Source organism: Myotis daubentonii, chromosome 5, assembly GCF_963259705.1.
Source record: "Myotis daubentonii chromosome 5, mMyoDau2.1, whole genome shotgun sequence".
In the NCBI taxonomy this organism is placed as follows: Eukaryota; Metazoa; Chordata; class Mammalia; order Chiroptera; family Vespertilionidae; genus Myotis; species Myotis daubentonii.
The window spans coordinates 48,994,513-49,018,946 of NC_081844.1; the positions used below are offsets into that span (position 1 = coordinate 48,994,513).

Here is a 24,434-nt window from a genome sequence, read left to right on the forward strand (position 1 = left end):
AGTTTCTGTTGAGAAATCAGCTGACAGTCGTATGGGTACTCCCTTGTAGGTAACTGACTTTCTCTTGCTGCTTTTAAGATTCTATCTTTGTCTTTTGCTCTTGGAATTTTAATTATGATGTGTCTTGGTGTGGTCCTCTTTGGATTCCTTTTGTTGGGGGTTCTCTGTGCTTCCTGGACTTGTAAGTCTATTTCTTTCACCAGGTAGGCGAAGCTTTCTGTCATTATTTCTTCAAATAGGTTTTCAATATCTTGCTCTCTCTCTTCTTCTGGCACCCCTATAATTAGGATGTTAGTACGCTTGAAGTTGTCCCAGAGGCTCCTTACACTATCTTCATATTTTTGGATTCTTTTTTCCTTTTGCTTTTCCAGTTGGGTGTTTTTTGCTTCTTCGTATTTCAAATCTTTGACTTGATTCTTGCGATCCTCTAGTCTGCTGTTTGGAACTCTGTATAATATTCTTTATTTCAGGCAGTGTATGCTTAATTTCTAGTTGGTCCTTTTTCATAACCTCCAAGGTCTCACTAAATTTATTGGTAGTCTCACTAGACTTATTGAGGGTCTTACTAAATTTATTGGTGGTTTCTAGAAAATTCTTGAAAAACCTTAAAAGTATGGTTTTGAACTCTATATCCAGTAGTTTGCTTTCCTCCATTTCTGTCATTTGTAACCTGTTTCTTTGTCTACGCATTTCTTATGCTTCCCTGTGTTGATAGAGTGGCTTTCTGTGCTAGGTGTCCTATAGGGCCCAGTGGCTCAACCTCCCCAATTACCTGAGGTGGACACTCTTGGTGCACCCCTTTGTGGGCTTTGTGCACAGTCTTGTTGTAGTTAAGCCTTGATTGTTGAAGGTATCACTGGGAGGAATTGACCTCCAGGCTGATTGGCTGTCAGAATCAGCTGTGTCTACAGTGGGAGAACTTCCGTGCTGGAGACACCCTTCTGGGGCAAGACTTGCTTCAGTGGGGCTTTGGTGCTCACTGAGTCTGCCCCCTGAGTGTGTCCCTTATGGATCTGAGGAGTTGTAATCTGGATGGTCCCACTCTGACCACTAGGTACACTGGCTCTTGGATCTCTAAGGAGCTGCTAATTTAGCCTCTGCCTGAGGCTACCCAGCAGGAGCCCAGCTGTGAAGCAATGCAAGCTGCTGTGGGGCTTTGGGCCTTCTTTTGGAAGTTCTGGGTCTCTCTGACCCAGCTGCAGTTTGTTAGGTAATTTTCAGATTGCAAAGGGCCAGGCCTTTCATATGCAAAAGCCTCTGCGCACAGCTTGGGTGGGGCGGGGTCTCAACAGGGTGGAGCAAGCAGCTATGGCTGATCCTCAGCCTTGCCCTAAGAGGCCCCGCTTCTCAGTGTCCCAGTAATCACTGCAAGCACCTCTGAGAGAAAGCCGCCCTAGAGTTCCGACCGATGCCAGACAGTCCAATTTCTCCCAGTATGAGTCTGGGTCCCCAGAGACTCACCGTGAACCGGAGTTCAGAGCAGTCAGGAGCTTGAGACTCCCTCCAGGCTGAAAAAGACAAGCGCGTCTCCAGTTTCCAGCCCTCTTCATATTTGCCTCTGTACCTCTGCACTTTACTTCCACACCGCAACTCCTCTGAGTCTCAGTGTGCTTTTCTCTTTCCTTCTAGTTGTAGAATTTCCACTCAGCCAGCCTTCCTGTGGTTCTGGATTATGTCCGTTTTGTCTTTTAGTTGTATTTTTGAAGTGGCTGTGCAAGGCAGCAATTTCCGGTGTTTACCTATGCCACCATCTTGGTTTCTCTAGCAAGTGTCCATTCTTTATGAATTTAATTGCTTTGAAATTTAACACAATGATAGCAACACCATTTTTCTCAAAAAAATGTATTTTCTTTTTTTTATTTTCCCTTTATTGATTAAGATATTACAAATGTGACCATATCCCCCCAATGTCCTCTCATCTCCCCAATCCTGCCCTCACCCTCACCCTCACCCCCTATTGTCCACATCCATTGCTTAGGCTAATATGCATGCATACAAGTCCTTTGGTTGATCTCTCCCTCTCATCCCCTACCTTCCCTTTGAGTTTTGAGCAACCGATCGATGCTTCTCTGTCTCTACATCTGTTTTTCTTCATCGGTTTATGTTGTTCATTATAATCCACAAATGAGTGAGAGCATGTGATATTTATCTTTCTCTGACTGACTTATTTCACTTAGCATAATGCTCTCCAGCTCCATCCATGCTGTTGCAAATGGTAGGAGTTCCTTCCTTTTTTACAGCAGCATAGTGTTCCATTGTGTAGATGTGCCAAATGTATTTTCAAATTACTTTTTAATTTATGGTTAATTTAAAAAATTATAACAAAAACCACTAAATTCCCCATGCATTATCCATATCATAAAAAATTTAAGAGTACTAGAACTATAATATTATTCAAATACATCTATTTGCTTGTAATGATACTATAATAATTTAGTGCTTTGGATATAAATTATGAGTAGAACAATGAAATATTTTGCTTTACACCTGTAGAATACTTTTGATTGAAAAATAATGAATTATTTTAATTTTTATAATATTCAATAGACATAATTGGTTCTTCTGAAAATTATATATGTATATTCATTTTAACAGTTTATCTTTAGTATTACCTATCTATATATTTTTATATAGAAAAAATTCCAAATTTAAATTCTTCATATATGAAATATATATTTCTCATATCATTGCAAAACACACTTCTTTTGCACTGGATAACCTCTTTAACTTTAGAATTATGATTCGTGATTTATGAATTACTTATTGAAGTTTAAGGTTTTTAAAGAAAATTCCCTATTAACTGCAAATCTGAAAAATGAATACCTAGTTAATATACATTGCCAGTTAACTGAATTGTGCAATGAATTACTAATGTAAAAAATACATTATTTATTAAATATTCAATGGAATCATTTCTGTGAAAATTAACAAAACATAATAGATAAAATATTCTTAAAACATATACTTATAGTAACTTAAATAGGTATATTTTTAATAATCATCAGAAAATTGTTGTTAACTAAATTTTAAGTAATTTAAATTTTCCCTAAATAATTGTGGAGGGAGGAATTAACCAACTCATACACAGTGGAGGGGGTTGGTGGGTGGGTGTAGGGGGGATAAATGATGATGGGTAGAGCCTGACTTTGGATGGTAAACACACAACACAGTGTACAGATTATGTGCTGTAGAATTGTGCGGCTAAAACCTGTATAACTTTGTTAACCAGTGTCACCCCAATACATTCAATAAAAAGCAAAAAAAAAAAAAATCTACTATAGAGTTTTAATAACCTTTAAAAATAAACTTGGTCAATAAGCATTTATTCTGTCCCTTTCAGAAGCTCAGCAAGTAGCTGGAACTACTGGGGAGACAGGCTAATAATGCAACCTCTCTCACCTGCCAGGGAGTTTAGTTAATCATATTCACAAGTGGGGCTCACAAATGGTTGCATGCTGCTCTGGAGTTTTTCTGCATTATCGCCTGGACAAACGTTCATATTTAAGAACTAATAACTCAGGGACAGACTTTTGGTACAGTAACCAGAACACTACAGTGCTAAAGACCATTTTGATTTAGATCAAACACAGTGTAGCATTGGTGTGTCTGATTAATCCCCAGCCTAGGGCTCAGGTAGTCTTTTAATTTCTATGGAGAAGGAAGGTACAAATAAAACAAAAATGGGGTATTTTCACTAATAAGCTCTTACTCTAGAGCAGTGGTTCTCAACCTTCCAAATGCCGTGACACTTTAATACAGTTCCTCATGTTGTGGTGACCCCCATTTTCATCGTTACAAATTGAACATAATTAAAGCATAGTGATTAATCACAAAAACAATATGTAATTATATATTGTGTTTTCCGATGGTCTTAGGCAACCCCTGTGAAAGGGCCGTTCGACCCCCAAAGGGGTCGCGACCCACAGGTTGAGAACCACTGCTCTAGAATATGAAATAGGAATAATTACATGTGGCGTAAGCTGTGGCACTCAGGGAATGTGATTGAATTAAGGTGAGGAGCTGAATGAGTGGATGGCACCAGGCCTTTATCAAATATTTCTTAAATTGTAATATTAGTTTCCTGAAATTCAAATTCCTCAGGCCATTCAAAAGGGACCTAAATTAGGTTCTCAAGGGTTTTTAAAGTGCTGAGAATTTCAAACTGTCTTGTGAAGACTGATTAGTGTTTTTTTGTGTTTGTTTTTTTAACTCCCAGTTTATCTTTTAATATAGGTTTATAAAGACATTTTGGTTCTCTTAAATTCCTCAAGTCTTGATATATTTGACAGACTGGATTAAAGAAGTTTGAGAATTATAGACACCAATAAATGAAAAAACGGAGGAAAAAATAACGATAAGAAACCAAACAGGGGAAAATAGAGACTTTTAGCAAAATTGTAACTAATCTCAGGGGACTCCCTGCACCAGTGTAGATTATGAGTAGTCCGGACAAACTATTATAGGCAACTTCATATTCAAACGTGTTTTATGCCGACCCTTGGAAAAAATGGAAGTAAGCTGGCAAATGCCACAAGAGCCCATGGCAAATGGTGTTGCTGGACATGCAGGCTCAGATCTGCCTGCCAGGAGATGTAAGTTCTTATTCCTGCTCTTCGCTGCCCCACACAATGCATGTGCTCCTGAGGCGGAGCTCGCTGCATGTTTGATATTGTGTTACACACTGAGAAATGCAGTCAGGAGTGTAAGATATATAGCTCTTCCCTCGATACTATATATTCTGGTTTAGGAAACTGTACAGCACTTTCTTCCTTCTTTATCTCCATTCCTATGAGAAACATGAATTAAGTGCCTACAGGTTTTTAGGCACTAAGGATATAAAATCCTGACACTTGTCCAGGAGCTTTTCAGACACAGGAGATATAAATTATTTGAAATGAGGGTGTAGCCATCTGAGGGGGAAAAAAAACAGATTGATGTGCAGAGAGGTCACAGGAAGAAAAGTAGCATTAATTAAAAACATATTCTGAGTCAGACCTTCTGATTGACCTGGAAATATATGCGAGGTATAACAGTGAGAAAATCATCTCAAATGCTGAAAAACACAATTCATAGCAAGGTAAATTTCAGTAACAAACATATAAACACGTGAAATTTTGTTAGAAAAACATGCATGGTACGTGAAATTGGTAGGAGAAAGGACCATATCATATCTATCCCTCAGGTTTTCCTAAGGTGGAACAAATCCTCAATATGTTAAAAATACTTTACATATTTAATAGTTTATTTCTGTAAAGGAATGCTACTTTTTACACTTACTCTTCACTTTAGTAACAGGAGTAATTATTTTGAAGTGCAATAGGAAATTTGATCATTCACTTTCATTAAAATGGGATCTATATGCAGGTAGGATTGCTATAATTTAATTTAGTATTCTTACAAGTATTGGCAAAACACTTACACATTTCACTATACATCCCTAAAAGGGGGGGGGAAAAGACATTTACAAATACACTCAGGCATACTTTTGGGTGTTTCTCATAATATATAGAAATAACTAAAATGCAATTTTGCCTTATATGTATTCACATTATATGGATGTTCTTCTAATTATCATTAGCTCCAAATCCCAGAAGGTCATAATCATGTTGACCCTAAACAGATGTTGTGTTCTGAAAGTAAATCAACTATACATACAAACACAGAATTGCACATAACACTTACTGCATCCAAAGTTAAACTCCTACCTTGGAAGTTTTTTGTTTTTTGTTTTATCATAATGACACGAGTTACTTAGTGTAAGGTAAAAGAAATACCTAAAACTATACACTCTTGACCCTATTTGTTTCATAACCACAGGGCTTTTGCCCTAAATAAGTGTATTAACAATGCATTTTTAAAAAACCCAAAGCTGATAATAGTATATTAAACAGAGTAATGGGAAATAGGATAATGGGGTAAATAAAAGCAAGTGTTACATATTAAATTATTGATACAGTATGTGGTAGTAGGAATAAAAACAAGTGGTACCATTTTCAGTTCATATGCTGATTTCTTTAGTTTCTGAATTATTATAGTGTTTGCAGCCAGACCTTACAAATTATTATTACTTAAGGCAAATAATATACTTTTTAGTTCTACTTATTTTCCATATAAGCATGTAATAATTGTGGTAGTACTTATGTTTTTAATCACTTTATTGCTAAGCATATACTAGGCAATCTGGAAATAATGGTCAACTGCTTGAGAAATATACTTAAACTCTTACATACTTCGCTGAACCAAAACCAGTTTATATATAATGTCTTGACTGTGAGCCACAATTCTGCTTCATTAATTCACTTTTTTTTTTAATATATTTTATTGATTTTTTTACAGAGAGGAAGGGAGAGAGATAGAGAGTTAGAAACATCGATGAGAGAGAAACATCGATCAGCCGCCTCCTGCACATCTCCCACTGGGGACGTGCCTGCAACCCAGGTACATGCCCTTGACCGGAATCGAACCTGGGACCCCTCAGTCCGCAGGCCGATGCTCTATCCACTGAGCCAAACTGGTTTCGGCATTAATTCACCTTTTAATTTTGCAACTTGAATTTTTCATTCTTTCAGAATTCTTACAACTTGAACTTTAAGATGAGATCATTTTCAATTGAATATAAGGGAAGCACATATACACTGCAATCAAACACTGGCTCACAGAACATAGCTGGAGCAGTTCACCCTCATGAGAATTCACTTGAGAAGCAGGTCAAAAGATTACTTGAGTTCAGATTCAATAACATGTTAAGCAATACTTTTAAAATTTTTCAATAAATTGTGAAGATACATAATCCTAGAAATTGTGACTTATCCAAAGTATCCCCCTTTTAAGCATTTAACTGATTTCCATGAAACTTTGGTGTGATTCACTAGAAATTTCTACCTTCTCACCTCTTGTTAAATACAGAGAGGTAGAACATGCCAACACCATGTTTTCTCAAAATGCAGAAGACCTCAAACATTTCATTTCAACTCAAATGTCAGTTTTTTGCAAAAGCCTAATAAGACCCTACTTATTAGTATTGGCAAAAATATTAACTAAAAATTTGATTTAAAAATGCATGGCTCAGTGGTTGAGCATAGACCTATGAACCAGGAGGTCATGGTTTGACTCCTGGTCAGGGCACATGCCCAAGTTGCGGGCTGAATCCCCAGTGTGGGGTGTGCAGGAGGCAGCCGATCAGTGATTCTCTCTCATCATTGATGTTTCTGTCTTTCTCTCACTCTCCCTTCCTCTCTGAAATCAATAATTAAAAAAAGCAACTGTCTTTATAAATTCATTTCTCTATTGGGCTTAGGAAGAAATATATGGCAGAAAATTCATCACTAATGTTGATAAATAAAAATTCATCAAGCACATGAGACAAAACTAAATCATGCGCACTTTTGTGTGTCTCGTTTGTGTAACTGAAATGTGTTAGGGTTTCTTGTGGCTTTCTGTCAAGACTAGAGAGAAATCTAAAACTGATCATTCATTTCAGCACTTACCTCATGTGGGTGATGAGGAGTGTGGTAGTGGGAATGAAAAAGTCGTCCACTCGGTCAAACTGCTTTCCCACGGGCTGGGTGTGGATGGTGTGGTGAGGCACATTCCCACTGGCCAGGGTTATTACCTACACAGAACACACCCTGCTTAGATCTTGGCAATGCATTCCCTTAATAGCATCAGCTTTCTGTGTATTTAGACAAGAAAAGAATCTCTGGCACGGACTCTTTATTGCCACACTCTTTATTATTAAGCAAATTGGAATTCTGTAATTGCTTATTTTCAAAGTAGAAACTTCAGTTTTTACAAAGAAAAAAAAAGGCAATTATTTGTCTTGAACAGTTCCTGCTTAAAATATAAGATGAATGTATTAAACAATGACTGTATTATAAAAAATTAACTTTGCTATAATGAGAATAATAAAAGCAAGCATACATATGTAAATAAGATGTTAGCTTTCTTCCTTTTTTAAAAAAATAACTCTGTTGAGCTCTAATTGATGAACAAAAAACTGGTCCTCCCATGGAACAGAAGGGAAAGCATGGCACTGAAAACTCCAAAATAAATCATATCAAATAGTTTAGATCTTAGAAATCCCAGAACAGATAAAATCTTATTTTAAAACTGTTTCCTCTTATATATAAATTTAAAATAACAGATTTAAGTAAGTTTTAATCAGAGCTTTCTTCTTTCCAACTATTCATTAATTGGTTTTTAAAACTTTGATAGTCCATTAAAGAAAAGATAACTACATTTAAAGTTTATTACTCATTAGAGGCCCGGTGCATGACATTCGTGCATTGGGGTGGGGTGGGGGGGCCCTCAGCCCAGCCTGCACCCTTTCACAGTCCAGGAGCCCTCAGGGGATGTCCAACTGATGGCTTAGGCCCATTACTCCTGGGGAGCAGGCCTAAGGCAGAAGTCAGACATCCTTAGTGATGGCATGGAGGCAGGAGAGGTTCCCGCCACCACCGCTGTGCTCTCCAGGCATGAGCCAAGCTTCTGCGTTGAGCGAGATTGGATGGAATCCGGCTCTCCAACATCCCCTGAGGGGTTCCAGATTGTGAGAGGGTGCAGGGCAGGCCGAGGGATTCCACTGGTGCACAATCGGGGTCAGGGAGGGACACGGGAGGTTGGCCAGCCAGGGAGGGGCTGTAGGAGGGCTCCAGGGTGTGTCCGGACCATCTCGCTCGTCCCGATCAGCCGGGCCCCAGCAGCAGCTAACCTACTGGTTGGAGTGTCTGCCCCCTGGTAGTCAGTGTACATCATAGTGACTGGTTGACCAGTTGACTGTCTGCCCCCTGGTGGTCAGTGCATGTCATACCGAGCGGTTGAGTGGCCTTAATCTCATTAGCATATTACACTTTGATTAGTTGAACAGCCGACTGGACGACCAGACACTTAGCATATTAGGCTTTTATGATATAGAATATTCTATTATTCATCAAATTCTATTAGGGTTTTTTTTTTTTTCCAGTTTCTCATACCTCCACATGTTTTGTTGTTGTTGTTTTTTTATTGTTTCTGCTGCACATCTACTGTTCTGTTAGCTTTTTAAAGTATCTTCCTGCCTCCCCCCTTTTTCATATGGTCCCCAAATTTAGCTTCCTAAAGTATTGACTGACTCTCTCCTTCCAAACTGAGTCTCTTCCTTTAGTTTTTATGACAGGAGTAAATAGCATTTTAATTTTTAGGGGACTTTTAATCTGAAAGGTTAATTTTCTTTCAAGTGAGTATATATTCACTGTGTTCCACTGAAAACTGCCATGCTCAGTAAAAACGTATAAATTATTATAAGTTAGGATGGCTCCGTTATGTTACAGTTAAAAAAACAACAACAACATAACAGGAAACAGAGCTTTAAGTCTTAGTGGCTTCGAGAATAAAGATTTTGTTCCACACATGTTATGTTCCCTGAGGAATCTGGCAGGATATCTACTGTTTTCTCTCAGTGTTCCACACTGAAGGAGCAGCTGACTACCTCAAACGTTTCCATCCACAGCAGCTCTCATTTGCCAGGACCACTTAACCAAAAGGAGCTCAGCATGTGCCTGAAGGAGAGAGAACCGAAGTCTTGATAACAACCTTAAAGACACTATACCTGTTTTTTTTTTTTATTTGTTTTATTTGTCTTTTTAATATATTTTTTTATTATTGATTTCAGAAAGGAAAGGAGAGGTAGAAAGAGACAGAAACATCAATAATGAGAGAGAATTATTGATCGACTGCCTCCTGCATGCCCCAAATAGGGGGTCTAGCCCACAAGGGCATGTGCCCTCACTGGGAATGGGATCGTGACTTCCTGGTTCCTAAGTCAACGCTCAACCACTGAGCAACACCAACAAGGCTATATTGGTGTGTTTTATTGCTTTTTTTAAATGAATATCAGTGAGAAAGTTGGCACTGGGATTGTAGCTATTCATAATAATGTCTGCAAGACTTTAATAAAGGTGAACAGAGTAATAGAGAAGAACGCCCCAATTTTTTTCTCTTTTGATTATATAGTGTATAACTCAAAATGCATGTACTTGTATTTGAAATTAATAATACTTAGACTGAAGCAATAATAATATTTACTGAGAGCTTGCTGTATGTCAAGATGTGTTCTAAGTAGTTTCCAGGCATCAAGAATTTAATATTCATACAATACTAAAATATGGGTAATGCATCCCAACCTTCCCAAAACTACTGATGCAAAAATATTTCATGCCACCGAAGGCCTATTAACTGAGCATCACTTATGTGCTTGGCATAGTCCTGGCTGTAAGAAACACAAGGCCACTCCCTAGCTCCCCGCTATCTGGACTTTGTTCCCTGATGGCTCTGGGTCCTTCTCACTGCTGGAATTGAGCAGGGCGTGATGGATGGCCAGATCCGGGACTGAGACGACTAAATGCGAGGATGCACAGATTGGTCTGATGCACATTAATCAATACGCCCCATCTTTCAGCAACCCTGGCTCATCCCTAATGGCGGCCTGCCATTGGTCGTTCTACGGTGATGCCTTCCACAGGCCCAGAGCCTCCCCCTCCCAATGTCACCCCATCAGGCCGTGGCCTACTTTCTGACCAACAGCAACTCTAAGGACTTTATTCCAAGTTGTTTCTTGGAGATATTTTCTTCTCCAATTGTTTTGCATTTGAAAAGATATTACAGAGAAATTGTAAAACTGTGCAGATGACAGACTCATGATTTTTAGGACAGCATTTCTTAAATTTTTATCAGGCCTGATGTCTTAAAAAAATAACCCTGATAAATCTTTGAGAACTCACTTAAGAACACTAATTGGAAAAATCATTGTCTTACATACCTAAAATTACAGTACATGGGCTTTTATTTAATAATTGTAAATAACACAGAAATAATAAATTTTGCTTTCATAATGGGCAAAGATTAATAGATTTACTAATAATCAAAAGGAAAACAAAGAAGAAGGGATGTAAGCAGGGCTTTCTGGTCCTTAATAAAATGGTTTTGCTCCTTCAAGGGTCAGTGGGCACCATTGAAAGATACACTGCATTAAGGCCAATAAGTTGCCTACTAGCTTTTACATCCTAGCATCAATCTCTCTTTCTAGCCTAACCTTTCAGCATGTGGCATAGACACTCTGGCAAAAGTGAGAGCATGCTCATGTTTTTGATCTGGTGAATTCCATTTATCCAAAGGAAAAGTGTCCCCATTTTCAAACAAATCTTAGAACCCATTTTCTTTGGGGATGTTTCCTGATAAACCTGTTCTGTTGGGAGACAATTATCTATGAATATTTGACATTTTTGCAGAGTCAGGTCTTTCTGAGCAAAGAGCACTGGCAAACTTTGTTAAAGGATGACGTCAGCAAAAGTGCCTGGGATGCTAGAGGTGGTGTTTTTGCTCCTGAGATATTTAGAGACTTAAGGCCTTTGAACCAATTCTTGCCCCTCCCTCCCAGGACAAGATTTGTATATATTTCTGAGTAATAATCTCTGTCTCTCACAGGAGAGGATGGGCTGAGGGCAGCAGCCTAAAAAAACGTAGGGACACATATCTTCAGGGTCCTTTCCTGTAGTACAACTGTGCTGCACTTGCAGGGTAACATTGGTCTTCCCCACATCACCCGATGGGGGTTGGGGCTGGAGAATAGCTGCTAACATGCTCCCTGGGTAAGAAATGATTCATTCTCTGATCTAGAGACCCTGCATTTTCTTTCCTTCTTTCTATCTATCTATCTTTCTATCTATCTATCTATCTATCTATCTATCTATCTATCTATCTATCTATCTATCATCTATCACCCACCATCTACATACACATAGATGTGTGTACACACACAAACTTTATGTAAATAAATTTTCTTGTACATACTATTTTAAGAATATTTCTCACCTCCTAAATTTTATTTCATATTTTCAAGTGTGCCAGAAAACGTTTTAAAAATTCACTAAATCTTATTAGCATAATTCCCTCTCTTTTTTTTTTTATTCAGAGAAAGAGAATCCATTTTGAGAAGGCTGAATAATGTGTGGAAAGTTTCTAAACACTTATAAAAATACTTTTCCCCGTTTTCTATATGTTATTAAAGATGTTTGCCTAAAGTTATCTTTAAATCATACCTATTCTATTTATCTTGTCAAGATTATATTTAAATACAAACTCTCAAATAATCAGAGCCTATGAGCATATTGTGGCAGATCATCCACACAGCGGTCCACCGTGAAGATTGTGCTCTTTCCATCAAGAGACTGGCTGTTACTCCATCCCTTTTCATCTAGGCAGGCCGTGTAACTTGCTTCCATCAACAGGCTGAATGAAGTTACTTAAATAAATCCTGAAGCCCAGATTTTAACTGGCCTGGCGACTTCCAGTATCTTGTAACCTGGAATCACTATGCTGTGAAGGTGTCAGTCCAATGGATGAGCAGGCACATATAAGAGACACAAGACACCCAGCTAAGTACTACCACCACAGGCAGAGGTAGGAGTGAGGCCGTTTTGGACCTTCCAGCTGTTATTAACAAATGATTTCAGCATTTCAGTGAGTCCTGAGCTCCCTGATCTTGCCCGCAGAAACACCTAGACTGCCAAGCCACAGAATTTGTGAGTGGTAGGTCATCCTTGAATTTTGTTGAAAACCTCAAGTTTTGAAGTGCTTTGATTTGCAGCAATAAATAACTGAAATACTGTATCATATTTTAGATGCTTCACATGACACATATTCCTAGTGAAATATAAAATAAACCATTAAATCTGATAGTTGCATTAAAATATTTCATTTCAATAAATCTGCTCTTTGTAAGTTAAATATTGTAATACAGAAAATACTTCAAAAACATTAACATGACCATTAATTAAAAATGACATTGCATTCAACAGATTTACTGAAAACTGGCCAGAGATGAATGACTTAAGACTTTGTAAGAAGAGACATGTACAAGGTGGTGCTCTAATCACAAGGTGGTTTAGAAATAGAAAATTTGCAGTTTCAGGGCCAAACATTCCTTCCCCTTTTCTCTCCCTTTTTCTATTTAAACTTAAAAATCCAAAAATCTAAAGATAGTGCCAAACAGTCATTGTCAAATGTATGCTATATTTTTTCTGCATCTGTCAAATTCTCATATTAGCAACTTCAAGACAGAAGCAAGTTCCACAAAATGACACCACATTAATTCCTAATTAGAAATGAGTCCGTGCTCACATAACAAAATACTAGCTGTTTGGAGAAAAGTGGAGATCTGCTTTGAGACTTTGTCTACCTCTCCTGGTCTCTGTTTCATGTACCCCACCCAATAGGCCCTGTTTTGAAAAGAGAAACTGAAATTAAAAAAAAAATTCTTATGAAACTTGCAGGGAGGCAGGAAACTGTTGAAAGGTAAATTTCAACTTGTTTTTTCCAAGCAGTATCATTTTTGTCATCACAGGCTATGCTTGTAGCATATACATCCAACCTTTGATAAATATGTCCTACAATACTTTCCAATAAAAAAAATGCTGAGAAATCAACTTTCTTTTACCTTTTTTCTGTGCAGATCTAGATGTGATTAAAGTACAGGCCTCAGGTGGAAGAATATAATTGCTAAGTGGTTATAAATACCTGATGAGATAGCTAAAGGTTTAACGGTCATTATTTGATCAAATATAGTGAAATGGACTTACCTGAAGTGTTGGAGAAGTCTTTTCCAAGGTACCCCAGCTTAGCACCCAGACCTGATCGTGGGATCTGTCATAGTGTAATTTAACTGGGACAGGGTCTGTGCTTACTGCCTGCAATAAATAGGAGTTGAAAAAAAAATGTTTACACACTGAAACATTATTAAAAACTAGGCCAGAAATTACAGAAGAATTCAAGAGTTTAGATGTCAAATTAAAAATGTATGTTGCTAATTACCTAATTTTCTAAACTCTTACTTGATTAATTTGGAAATGTGATACTTTACTCAAACATGTTTTTATGCCATTTTATAAAGTCTTATGTTCACTCATTACCTATGCAAATTGTATGTCATGGAGAAGCTATTTAAAAAACTCAAGATATAAGTGATTAACATGTGCATTTTAATCAGGTGTTGAACACAGGTGAGAACTAAGTTTATATACTATTAGGTTTTTTCCATCCCAACGTTGACCATCTATAATGCTAAGACACTAATAATATGAGATGTGATTGTAACTCTAGTAACAGTTTCCCTAAGTTATTTTCCTTAATGAGAGATCTAAAATCACAGAAACAAGGAGAAGCAATTTTTTGTACCATACATGATATGGTAAATGTGTTTTTCTGCTAATATTTATAATATTTAGCATTAACTTAAAATAAAACTTCCAGAAAATAAATTGCTTCCAGGCAGTTATTTCACTCACTTTAATTTTAAGCTATTTATATTACAAGCTAAGCCCTTTTCAAAGTAATTTGCTGTAGTAGTTGCATGGATAAATTTTATAACACAAAACAAATTGTATTCAATAAAACAGCTTTTATTCAATATTGAAAGTATTTCTTTCCAAAGCTCTGTTGAATATCCTTAGAGAATTTCCTAAGTCCTAGTTCATAACTTAATCCTTTTCTCAGTGGGTTTAGTTGAAGGTAAACTACCTTTGTGGTTGAACATATGGAGATTCACATTTTAACTAGCATGTTGGCAATTTAGTCTTACTAAAGTATTCTTTTTCTAAAACCTTGCCCTGTGTTTCATCTCTGTTTTTGGATTACCGAAGTAATTATTAGACTTCTGAAAAGACCTATTTAAGTATTTCTGTATCAATGTCCTCACCCCTTTCTTTCTTGCTAATAGAATATGGTATTGTTTTGGTATTAGATGGGCAGCAATGCTCTCAGGGAAGATAAGCACCAGAGATTTAGGGACAATGACTAATTTCATTGCCCTTCGACAAATACAAAGTTTCCCAGCCGCTCCAAAGGTTAGGGATGGTTACATGGCATATTCTAGTCTATATATTATAAAATTACTAGAGGCCCAGTGCACAACATCCATGCACTGGGGGGAGGAGGGGTCCTTCAGCCTGAAGTGCATCCTCTCACAGTCTAGGACCCCTTGGGGGATGTCTGCCTGCCTGCTTAGGCCCACTTAGCACTGCTGTGGAAGGCGGGAGAAGCTCCTGCCACTGCCACTGTGCTCGCCAGCCGCAAGCCTAGCTTCTGACTAGATATGCAGCTCAAAATGAAGGAAAGTACATCTAACGTATTTTATTGGAAAATGCTTAAGTCTTGGGAAAAATCAGTTTACAAATTTTCAATTGTGCAGATATAACACATTTTACAGAAGGGACATTTATATGGTTTTCATCAACAAAATAATATAACAATGATGAAATTATTCCCAAACAACCTTCTCCAGATTAATCTTGTCATAACATAATTTTCAGGAAAACACACACACACACACACACACACACACACACACACACACACCAAACAGATATTTTCCTACTTACATCATCCACTTTTGAAAGGAATAAATTACATATGTTGGATTTTACAAAATGTCTGCTAGTATATTCTGGGAATTACTCTAAATTATCAGTAAATTTAAACCATTCGCTAGTAAAAAAAGAAAGGTGCTATTTTTGACACTTTTTAAAATAATTTCCTTTCCACAATTAAACCTGTAAATCTCTGTGTAATGAAATAGTTACAATATTTCTCCACATTTTATGGAAAGGATTGTAAATATGCTATTATATTTGACTGCCCTCTCCCTCCCATATCTCACAACCTCAGGAAACACGAATACACTGCCTTCCAGATATTGACCTCTTTCTGGCTCCTCCTCTGCTACCACCATGCACAGAGCCTCTATCATCTCTAACCTCACCACATGACTTTTACCTTATAACTTTATACTCATCAACTTTATCAACAGATTTATCAGAGTGATTTTATTTTGGGGGGTAAGCATTAGACAGATCATGACGCTAATCTGTCCACAACACTACAAAGTGTTCTCATGTCTCTCAGAGTAAACCCTAAAATTCCTTATAATAACTCCCTGACCTGCCACTCCCCAATCTTCTTCCTCAAACACCCTCACCTACTATTCTTCCCTTGATGTCTCCAATTCACCAGCCATTTATACCAAAAATGATATCAGTTAAAATACAATGTTTAAGAATATGAATATGAGCATTTTATATATGCTCATCTTTCACCTCAAAATTAACCTCATAGAATGCTCATTTATTGCTTCGTATAAATTTGCATTTATTTACTAATATTATTTTGCCAGAAAAATTGTTTTCAAACTTTGCCTTGAGAAGCCTATAGAAGATAAGACTTATTTGAAGCAGGTGATTTTAATCCTCACCAAAATAGAACAAAGAAGATCAGTTTCGACCTACTGAGTAATCCTGTAAGACTTTTTTAAATAAAAGTTTCTGATATCATAAGTTGGAAATTTCTCTTCCATATCATAAACACTATAATTTTGTACACATAGTAGACTATGGTTGGCCTAGTCATATTCAGGTAAGTAAGCCATAACTCATCATCCAAAAAATTTATTGATTTATTCAACATTTTCACAAAGGTCTTTCAAATAACTTAATTAATTTTGTTATAATTAATTAATAGTAGTGATCTACATGTTTCAGGTTCCAGAGTCTGTATTTCTTAATCATTCATGTAAGTACCATTTTCAGAGTGATATATTATAATGAATTAATTTCTTATCTTGTTGCTTTGTAAAAATATGTTCAACACATGCTATATAATGTGATATTTTTATTTGTTGCAGCTTTATAAATATATTGATATAAATATTTTTCTTTACTATTTTAAAACATTGTTTAAGGGTGCAATTTACTGGCACTATCAGGGTTTTTCTTTCCTTTGTTGATTTGACCTGTAAACCTTAACTCCCTCAAAATCCCAATATACCTATAGGTATACAAATTCATCAATATTTCCTGAGGGGATATGACAAATACAAAAAATTTTAAAAGCATGCTATACAGGTTACAGAGCAGTTGTATCAGCTTCTAGAAAGATGGCTTATATTGTAAGGGTGAAATTCTGGGAATAGCAACAGAGAAAGATACACAGGCTTAGGGTTTAATCTTGACACGAAGGAACAGTGTGGCACAGCTTGTTTATCAGTCTGACAAGGAGAGTACCAGCTGGCTAATTAAGTGAACCTAATTTAAACTAATGATGTAGATTCTCAAGATAATGTGCTAATGGCTAGAGGAGACTGCTGATGACACTTAAGAATACTCGTGAGGTGCTACAATAAGCCACTGCTGCATCCAAGCAGAACCTGATTTTGCTCCATGGAAGACAAAATGGGGTCAGTTGTTTATTAGTTAATCGTTTATAGAGCAAAACATCACCTGTATAACATTCTTACAAAAATTTTCTATAAGAAGAAAAGCAAGAGCCATTTGATGTTTAAAGCAATACCAAGGGTGTAGATTCTTTTTAAAAAGTGTGACCTTTTATTTTAAAGCTGCAGGTAGAAATAATACGGAAACAATAATACTGGAAACAAATATACCCTAATGGTAATAATTTATCATGGAGTTTGTAAGATCTTATGTTGTTAAGAAACTATTTTTTATTTTACTAATAAAGTGTAACAATGCTGTTTAATTTTTTAAATGTTTAGTCCTAAAATGTTTATTTAATACCAATCCACACAGTCAATATATGCAAAAGAAAAAGTCAGAAATGTGGTTTCCTAGATAAGGTCAGTATGAAACACTAGAGACTTACTTTAATCTGACTGACAAAGAAAGCCTGAAAGATTAAATTTAAATAAATATAAGGTTATATTTCTCTTTTTCCCCCAATAATAAGGCACTTTGATTTTGGACTTCACTGTTGGGAGATGATTAACGTTTGATTATAAGTAATATTGTTAGTTGCCTCTATATAATATATTCAGATTAAAATAAATAAATAACCAGGTACAGCACATAATCAGAAAGTCTAATTTCACTTGGATACAAAAAAGTGGTCAGATTAAGAAAGGATGCTTTATTTTAATAAAATTAACTTTGTACTTTGAAGTTGACACTTTGTACTTTGAAGTTGACTATAACCATGGATATAGATAAAGCTTTAAATCACAAGTAAAGTTTTTCAAATGTAGTTTTTTTTAGTTAGAAATATTTCTATATTACTTGAATTATTAACTTGTAAAACAGAGGGTTCAATATCTAAATCCATAAAATCTATCCCTTATATGTTTTTAAATTAGAAAAAGATTTGAGAAATTAGAAACTATGAGATGAATTACTTTCAAGTATAATAATATTTAAGATATTCATTATTCACCTTTAAGCATGTACTTTTGGGAACTAAAATTTACATACTCTATGGTAATGTTAAGACAAATATAATGATGCAATATTTTACCCAGCAGGTAGTAGACTTTTGGAACTCATTATCTAAAGACTTCCACATACTGAAATTATACATGGTTGCAAAAAATAGAATTTAGATAAATTAAAGAAGAAACTTTTAATTTTGAAAAAGAGAATCTAATAAATGATATATGTCTAAAATTTTAGGTTGATAATTATAGTCAACAATAGGCCTCAAGAAGTAGGGTCGCTGCCCAGCTGGTGTGGCTCTGTGATTGAGCATCAACCTATGAACAAGGAGGTCAAGGTTTTATTCCAGGTCAGGACACATGCATAGGTTGCAGCTTGATCCCCAGGAGGGGGCATGCAGGAGGCAGCCGATCAATGATTCTCTCTCATCACTGATGTTTCTATCTCTCTCTCTCTTTCTCCCTCTCCCTCTCCCTTCCTCTCTGAAATCAATAAAAATATATTAAAAAATAATTAGTGTCTCTATCACAAAGAATACTAGATTGAATATACCCAGTATAGAAATTTTTATTTTACAACCAAGGTAATCTCTCAATTTCTATAGAATAGATTGTTGCATAATTGTCCAAATCATTCTGATGCTATTTCACTCATTTCCAAAGATGTCTTCAATAGTCCCATAATTCAAAACCTTTCCTTTTCATTGGTAGAAGTAATATTCAACATGATCGTAAAACTCTCCAGAGCTTGTGTGAGCAACCCCATGACATACCACTATCGCTGCCTTACTATTCCAAAAATTATGTTCCCACATTATTCCTACAATGGGGGTGTATCTGATATGTTAGAGATATTTGTCTCTGTCATTGACCTATGTACATATTAGTACTTTTCTTTTTACTACTTAGTAATTAATACCTATTAGGTTACTATTATCTAGTAAAGCCTTTCATTATCTCTGCCTTTGTTAAGAATCAAATGAGAATGATATAATACTGCTTCTGGGATGATAAGTAGTAATGCCTTCATTGACCTCTGACTGGGACTCTCCTTGCTCTAGGCAGAATAAGCAACTCTGGGGATGATTTTTGTGAAACTAGTCATTTTAGTATTATTATGTATTCACAGAATCACATTTTTAAAAACAAAAGATATTTAAATTATTTCTTTAAATTATTAGGCTCAAGGAGCAAAAAGAGAGGAGTGCGAGCAGAAAAGGCATATATTTTCCATTTATCCAAGTAATGAAACTAGTTATAACTGACAATCAAATGTCAAAGCACATGTTACCTGGCAAAGGCTATTAAGCTAAAGTAAATACACTTAGTCACTTTCAAAAAGTAGGCGTCATTCTTACCTGCACAACCTTTTGGGACTGCACATCAACAATTAGGACTCTGTCCAAGGTTGGCTGTGCAACATAAATGAACTTGTCTTTGACATTAACCGCCGAGGCCCACACACACTTCTGAACTTCATCTCCTCCAGCTTCGGGACAGACTTCATCCTACAATTTGTCATATAGGAAAATAAAATTAGTATCTTAAAATATAACATGGGCATGGCCATACTCCGTATAAAATTAATTGCTGCTTTACTACTTTCAGCATGGAAAGCTAAATATAAAATTAATAAATATAAATATAGAAAGAGATAAATTAATCACAACTATATATAGTACATATTTAAGTTAATTAAGAATTTATAGAAATAAATGTGAATGTGAGGTCGTTATTCAGAATGGTTACTTAATTTTTCAATTTGACATCCAGGTCAAATTTTACAATGCCCTTTAATCTGCCTAATCCTTTTTATTCTACGTTTTTACCCTAGAACTGCCTTCTGGTTGAATATTGCATAGTTTGGGCTGGATGGCCATAAATGAGTCAAAAAAATACCTTCTATTTCTTCCTTTCCTACACTTTGTCAATAAATGAATGTTGAAAGGATATGTCAGCCTTTGTGATCCACACTGGCAGACACATCACAAGTACAAGAAATGTCACTTAGCTCATTATTTTTTTCAGTTTTTTCTTTTATTCAGTGGTCTATTGGTTCTATAATTCTCTTATAATTCTACTTATAGTTAGAAAAACCACTAAAAAGAGATTTGTTGACCAGTACATATAGTATATGTGTAATGATAAATACTTATTTATATAATGACTAGGGGCCCGGTGCACGAAATTCGTGCACTGGGTGTATGTGGGGGGGAGTGTCCCTCAGCCCAGCCTGCCCCCTCTCACATACTGGGAGCCCTCAGGCATTGACCCCCATCACCCTGATCGGCCCCTTGCCCAGGCCTGACGCCTCCGCCAGAGGTGTCAGGCTTGGACAGGGGACCCCCATCTCCCCCTGATCACTGGCTCTGGCCCCCGCCCAGGCCTGAGGCCTCTGGCCCAGGAATCATGCCTGGGCAGGGGACCCCCATCTCCCTCTGATCGCTTGCCCCACCCCTCGCCCAAGCCTGACGCCTCTGACCCAGGCTTCAGGCCTGGGCAAGGGGACCATCATATCCCCCCAATCCCCGGCTCAGCCCCCCGCCCAGGTCTGATGCCTCGGCCAGAGGAGTTGACCCTCATCACCCTCCGATCACCAATCACCGGATCGGCCCCTTGACCAGGCCTGAGGCCTCCGGCAGAGGTGTCAGGCCTGGGCAGGGACCCCCAGCTCCCCGCGGTTGCAGGCTCTGCCCCTGCCCCTGCGGGATGCCTCTGGCCTAGGCGTCCGGCTCGGGCAGCGGGGACCCGCAGCTGCAGCGGCCCCACGATCGTGGGCTCCGCTTTAGGCCCAGGCAAGGGACCCCTAGCTCCCGGGACTGCCAGCTTCGACCGTGTCCAGCTCCCATCGCTGGCTCCACCCCTACTTCCTGCTATCACTGGCCAGGGCGGCAAAGGCACCTGATTCTCCGATCATGGCTGGGGGGCAGGGCAAAGGCGGCCCCAGGTCTTAGCTCCCCCCTGGGTTTCCGATCACTGTCAGTGGCAGGGGGCTTCTTCCTGCTTTCCCTTTTGCCTCCCTGCATTGTGCCTACATATGCAAATTAACCGCCATCTTGTTGGCAGTTAACTGCCAATCTTAGTTGGCAGTTAACTGCCAATCATAGTTGGCAGTTAACTGCCAATCATAGTTGGCAGTTAACTGCCAATCATAGTTGGCAGTTAATTTGCATATAGCCCTGATTAACCAATGAAAAGGGTATCGTCGTACGCCAATTACCATTTTTCTCTTTTATTAGATAGGATATAATGATCAATACTGATTTATGTACTTGTTTTATGATATAGGTCTGATCATTGATTACTGGTATCTAATTTACCGATTTGTGTACTCCAGCTAGTAACTCTTATGCTAAATTAGAATATTCTATTCTTTAATTCAAATAAAAATATAAATTTTTCATCAGAATTTCCATTCACCATTTGTATTTAATAATCATGAAACAAAACCAACAGTTTTCATTAGCTACACCACTAAATGTATCTTTTAATTTAAAGGTAATACTTACAGCAGATAAGCCATATTTGGATTTAACGATTAAAATGAACACTTCAACTATGTAACCCTTCTCAGGAAGCACAGCCATAATAGGTGGTCTACCTGTTTGCACAGCATTTGGAAAATAGTGTAAAAACCACAGCACTCGGAATGAGAAGCTCAGTGTGTGGTCTTCAGGTCTCATTCAGGGAGGAACTGGAGTGTCTTCTCATTTCTAAGAACCAGTCCAGAGGCTGTCAGGTTCAGCCAGAACACCAGGAACATGCAGTGGTAATGTCTAAACCGCACAGGCTGTACCAGGCTCCCAGGACATAAGATACAAAACAAAACAAAACACAAAACCAGCTCGGCTGCCGTGGTGGTTCGGTGGTTGAGCATTGACCTATGAACCAGGAGATCACAGTTTTGTTCAGAGTCAGGGCACATGCCAGGGTTGCAGGCTCCATCCCCAGTGTGGGGTGTGCAGGAGGCTGCCGACCAATGATTCTCTCTCATCATTAATGTTTCTATCTCTCTCTCCCTCTCCCTTTTCTATGACATCAATTAAACACACACACGAAAAATCAAAACAAACAAAACAACCACCCTGAAAACTAAACGCCTAATATATGTGTCTGGTCGTTTTGGAGGAATCACATTACTTCATTTCATGGACTGCACCATGATCATTCTACGATGACTACCTGCAGGGTCATCCTGAGTAATGTCCATGGCACCCTTAAGCAGGCAGCACAAACCTGAAGGCAGAAATCTGACCTCAGCACATGCCCAGAAATAGAGGAAAGTATTGTACTTTCATTCATCAATTTACTGAAACGTTACTTTGTATGGCTAACATTTTCCCTCAGAAATATGTTAAAAATTCATTGATAAGAACCTATTTGCCCTAACCGGTTTGGCTCAGTGGATAGAGTGTCAGCCTGCGGACTGAAGGGTCCCAGGTTCGATTCCAGTCAAGAGCATGTACCTTGGTTGTGGGCATATCCCCAGTAGGGGGGGTGCAGGAGGCAGCTGATCGATATTTCTCTCTCATCGATGTTTCTCTCTCATCGATGTTTCTAACTCTCTATTCCTCTCCCTTCCTCTCTGTAAAAAATCAATACAATATATATATATTTTTTTAAAAAAGAACCTATTTTGTGATAATCAAGCACTATACAAAATATGTACTGGGAGGCACGAAGAGGTGAGAAGAAAGTGGTACCTAAAGTTGATGAAAGGCTCAGCATATAGGGAAATTGTTTACAAATCCTTTGCTGTTGTGTAAAAGCCACCAATGAAACCTGCCAAAACCACAGAAAGTGTGGCTGGCCTGACAGGTAACTGTCAGCCGAACAACTGCAGAACCAGGAGCAATTTCCACCCCTTTGTTTGCTAAAAAACTATTCAACAGTAAAATAAATGACTCTGCTGGGAATTATTTCTATTTGTGTGCTGTCCCCACAGGATGTCCCTGACCAGACTCACAATCATTTTTACAAAGCCATTAAAAGTTTCCTGACAGTCAGTCTGAATTTTCTTTGCTTCCCTTTGTGACATTATTTCTGATTATAGTCTGTTAGGTCCCATTTTGCAATAGCACTTTTATTTTTTTAGATTCCATAGATTAATATTTATTTCTGTGGATAAAAATTGGAGAGGAATGTTTATTCACATGCATTAGGCATTTAATGGGATAAAAGAGAAGCTAAAAAAAAACCAAACCAGAGATTCAAAATAAGATTAAGATAATACATACTGATGAGGAAAATTGTCACAAATTCTATCAGTATCATGAAATTACTATTTATAGAAATGTATACTGCCCTGACCGGTTTGGCTCAGTGGATAGAGTGTCGGCCTACAGACTGAAGGGTCCCAGGTTCGATTCTGGTCAAGGGCATGTACCTTGGTTGTGGGCACATCCCAGTAGGGGGTGTGCAGGAGGCAGCTGATCAATGTTTCTAACTCTCTATCCTTTTCCCTTCCTCTCTTTAAAAAATCAATAAAATATATTAAAAGAAAACAAATGTATACTACCTATATCATTCAGAGTGAAAGGGATTAATAAGATATTAGAAGTAATGAGGATGAGCATCAATAAGAAAAAGACAATTCTATTTTACTAGAGTCCCGGTGCACAAATTTGTCCATGAGTGGGGTCCCCTTGGCTGGCCGGCAATTGAGGCCTATTGGGGGCCAGCCGGTAGGGGGGGAGGGAACGTGGGAAGTTGGCAGCTGAGGGGAGGGACTGCCAGAGGTTGGCTGGCTGGGATGGGAGAGGGGCCCTTGGTGGGAGGGGCCGGCCACACAGTGGGGGAGGGGGAGGAGCCGCAGGAGGTTGGCTATGGGAGTGCACTTACCACTAGGGGGCAGCTCCTGCATTGAGTGTCTACCCCTGGTGGCCAGTGCATGTCATAGTGACTGGTTGTTCCGGTCGTTCTGGTCGTTCGGTCCTAATGATCACTTAGGCTTTTATATATATAGATACTTAGAACTTATCTATTTCCTTTTAGGTTATTTTCACATTTAATTACATATTTCTTGTGTATGTATCCATCTCTTCAAAAATTGTAAAGGAATACAAGATATAGTATAAGTGATAATGGAATTTTTTGTTTAGCAATTAAAATAGTGATGATACTTGATTTGCTAAACATAAGTAGATCAAACAGATGATTATATGCATTCATTTTCTACAGGGCTTTT

At 37.8% G+C, this 24,434-nt stretch overlaps 1 protein-coding gene across 4 annotated transcripts in view; it reads right to left on the bottom strand.

Annotated features, from left to right (window-relative positions):
• The window catches only part of FSTL5 (follistatin like 5), a 596,568-nt gene that overhangs the window by 42,794 nt on the left and 529,340 nt on the right, over positions 1–24,434 (bottom strand). For all 4 annotated transcript variants that reach the window (XM_059697754.1, XM_059697753.1, XM_059697752.1 and 1 more), the window contains 3 exons: positions 19,606–19,755; positions 13,614–13,721; positions 7,488–7,612 (listed from right to left, as the gene is read on the bottom strand). In XM_059697754.1, coding sequence (XP_059553737.1) covers positions 7,488–7,612; positions 13,614–13,721; positions 19,606–19,755 — 383 coding nt within the window. The remainder of the gene's footprint in view (positions 1–7,487; positions 7,613–13,613; positions 13,722–19,605; positions 19,756–24,434) is intronic.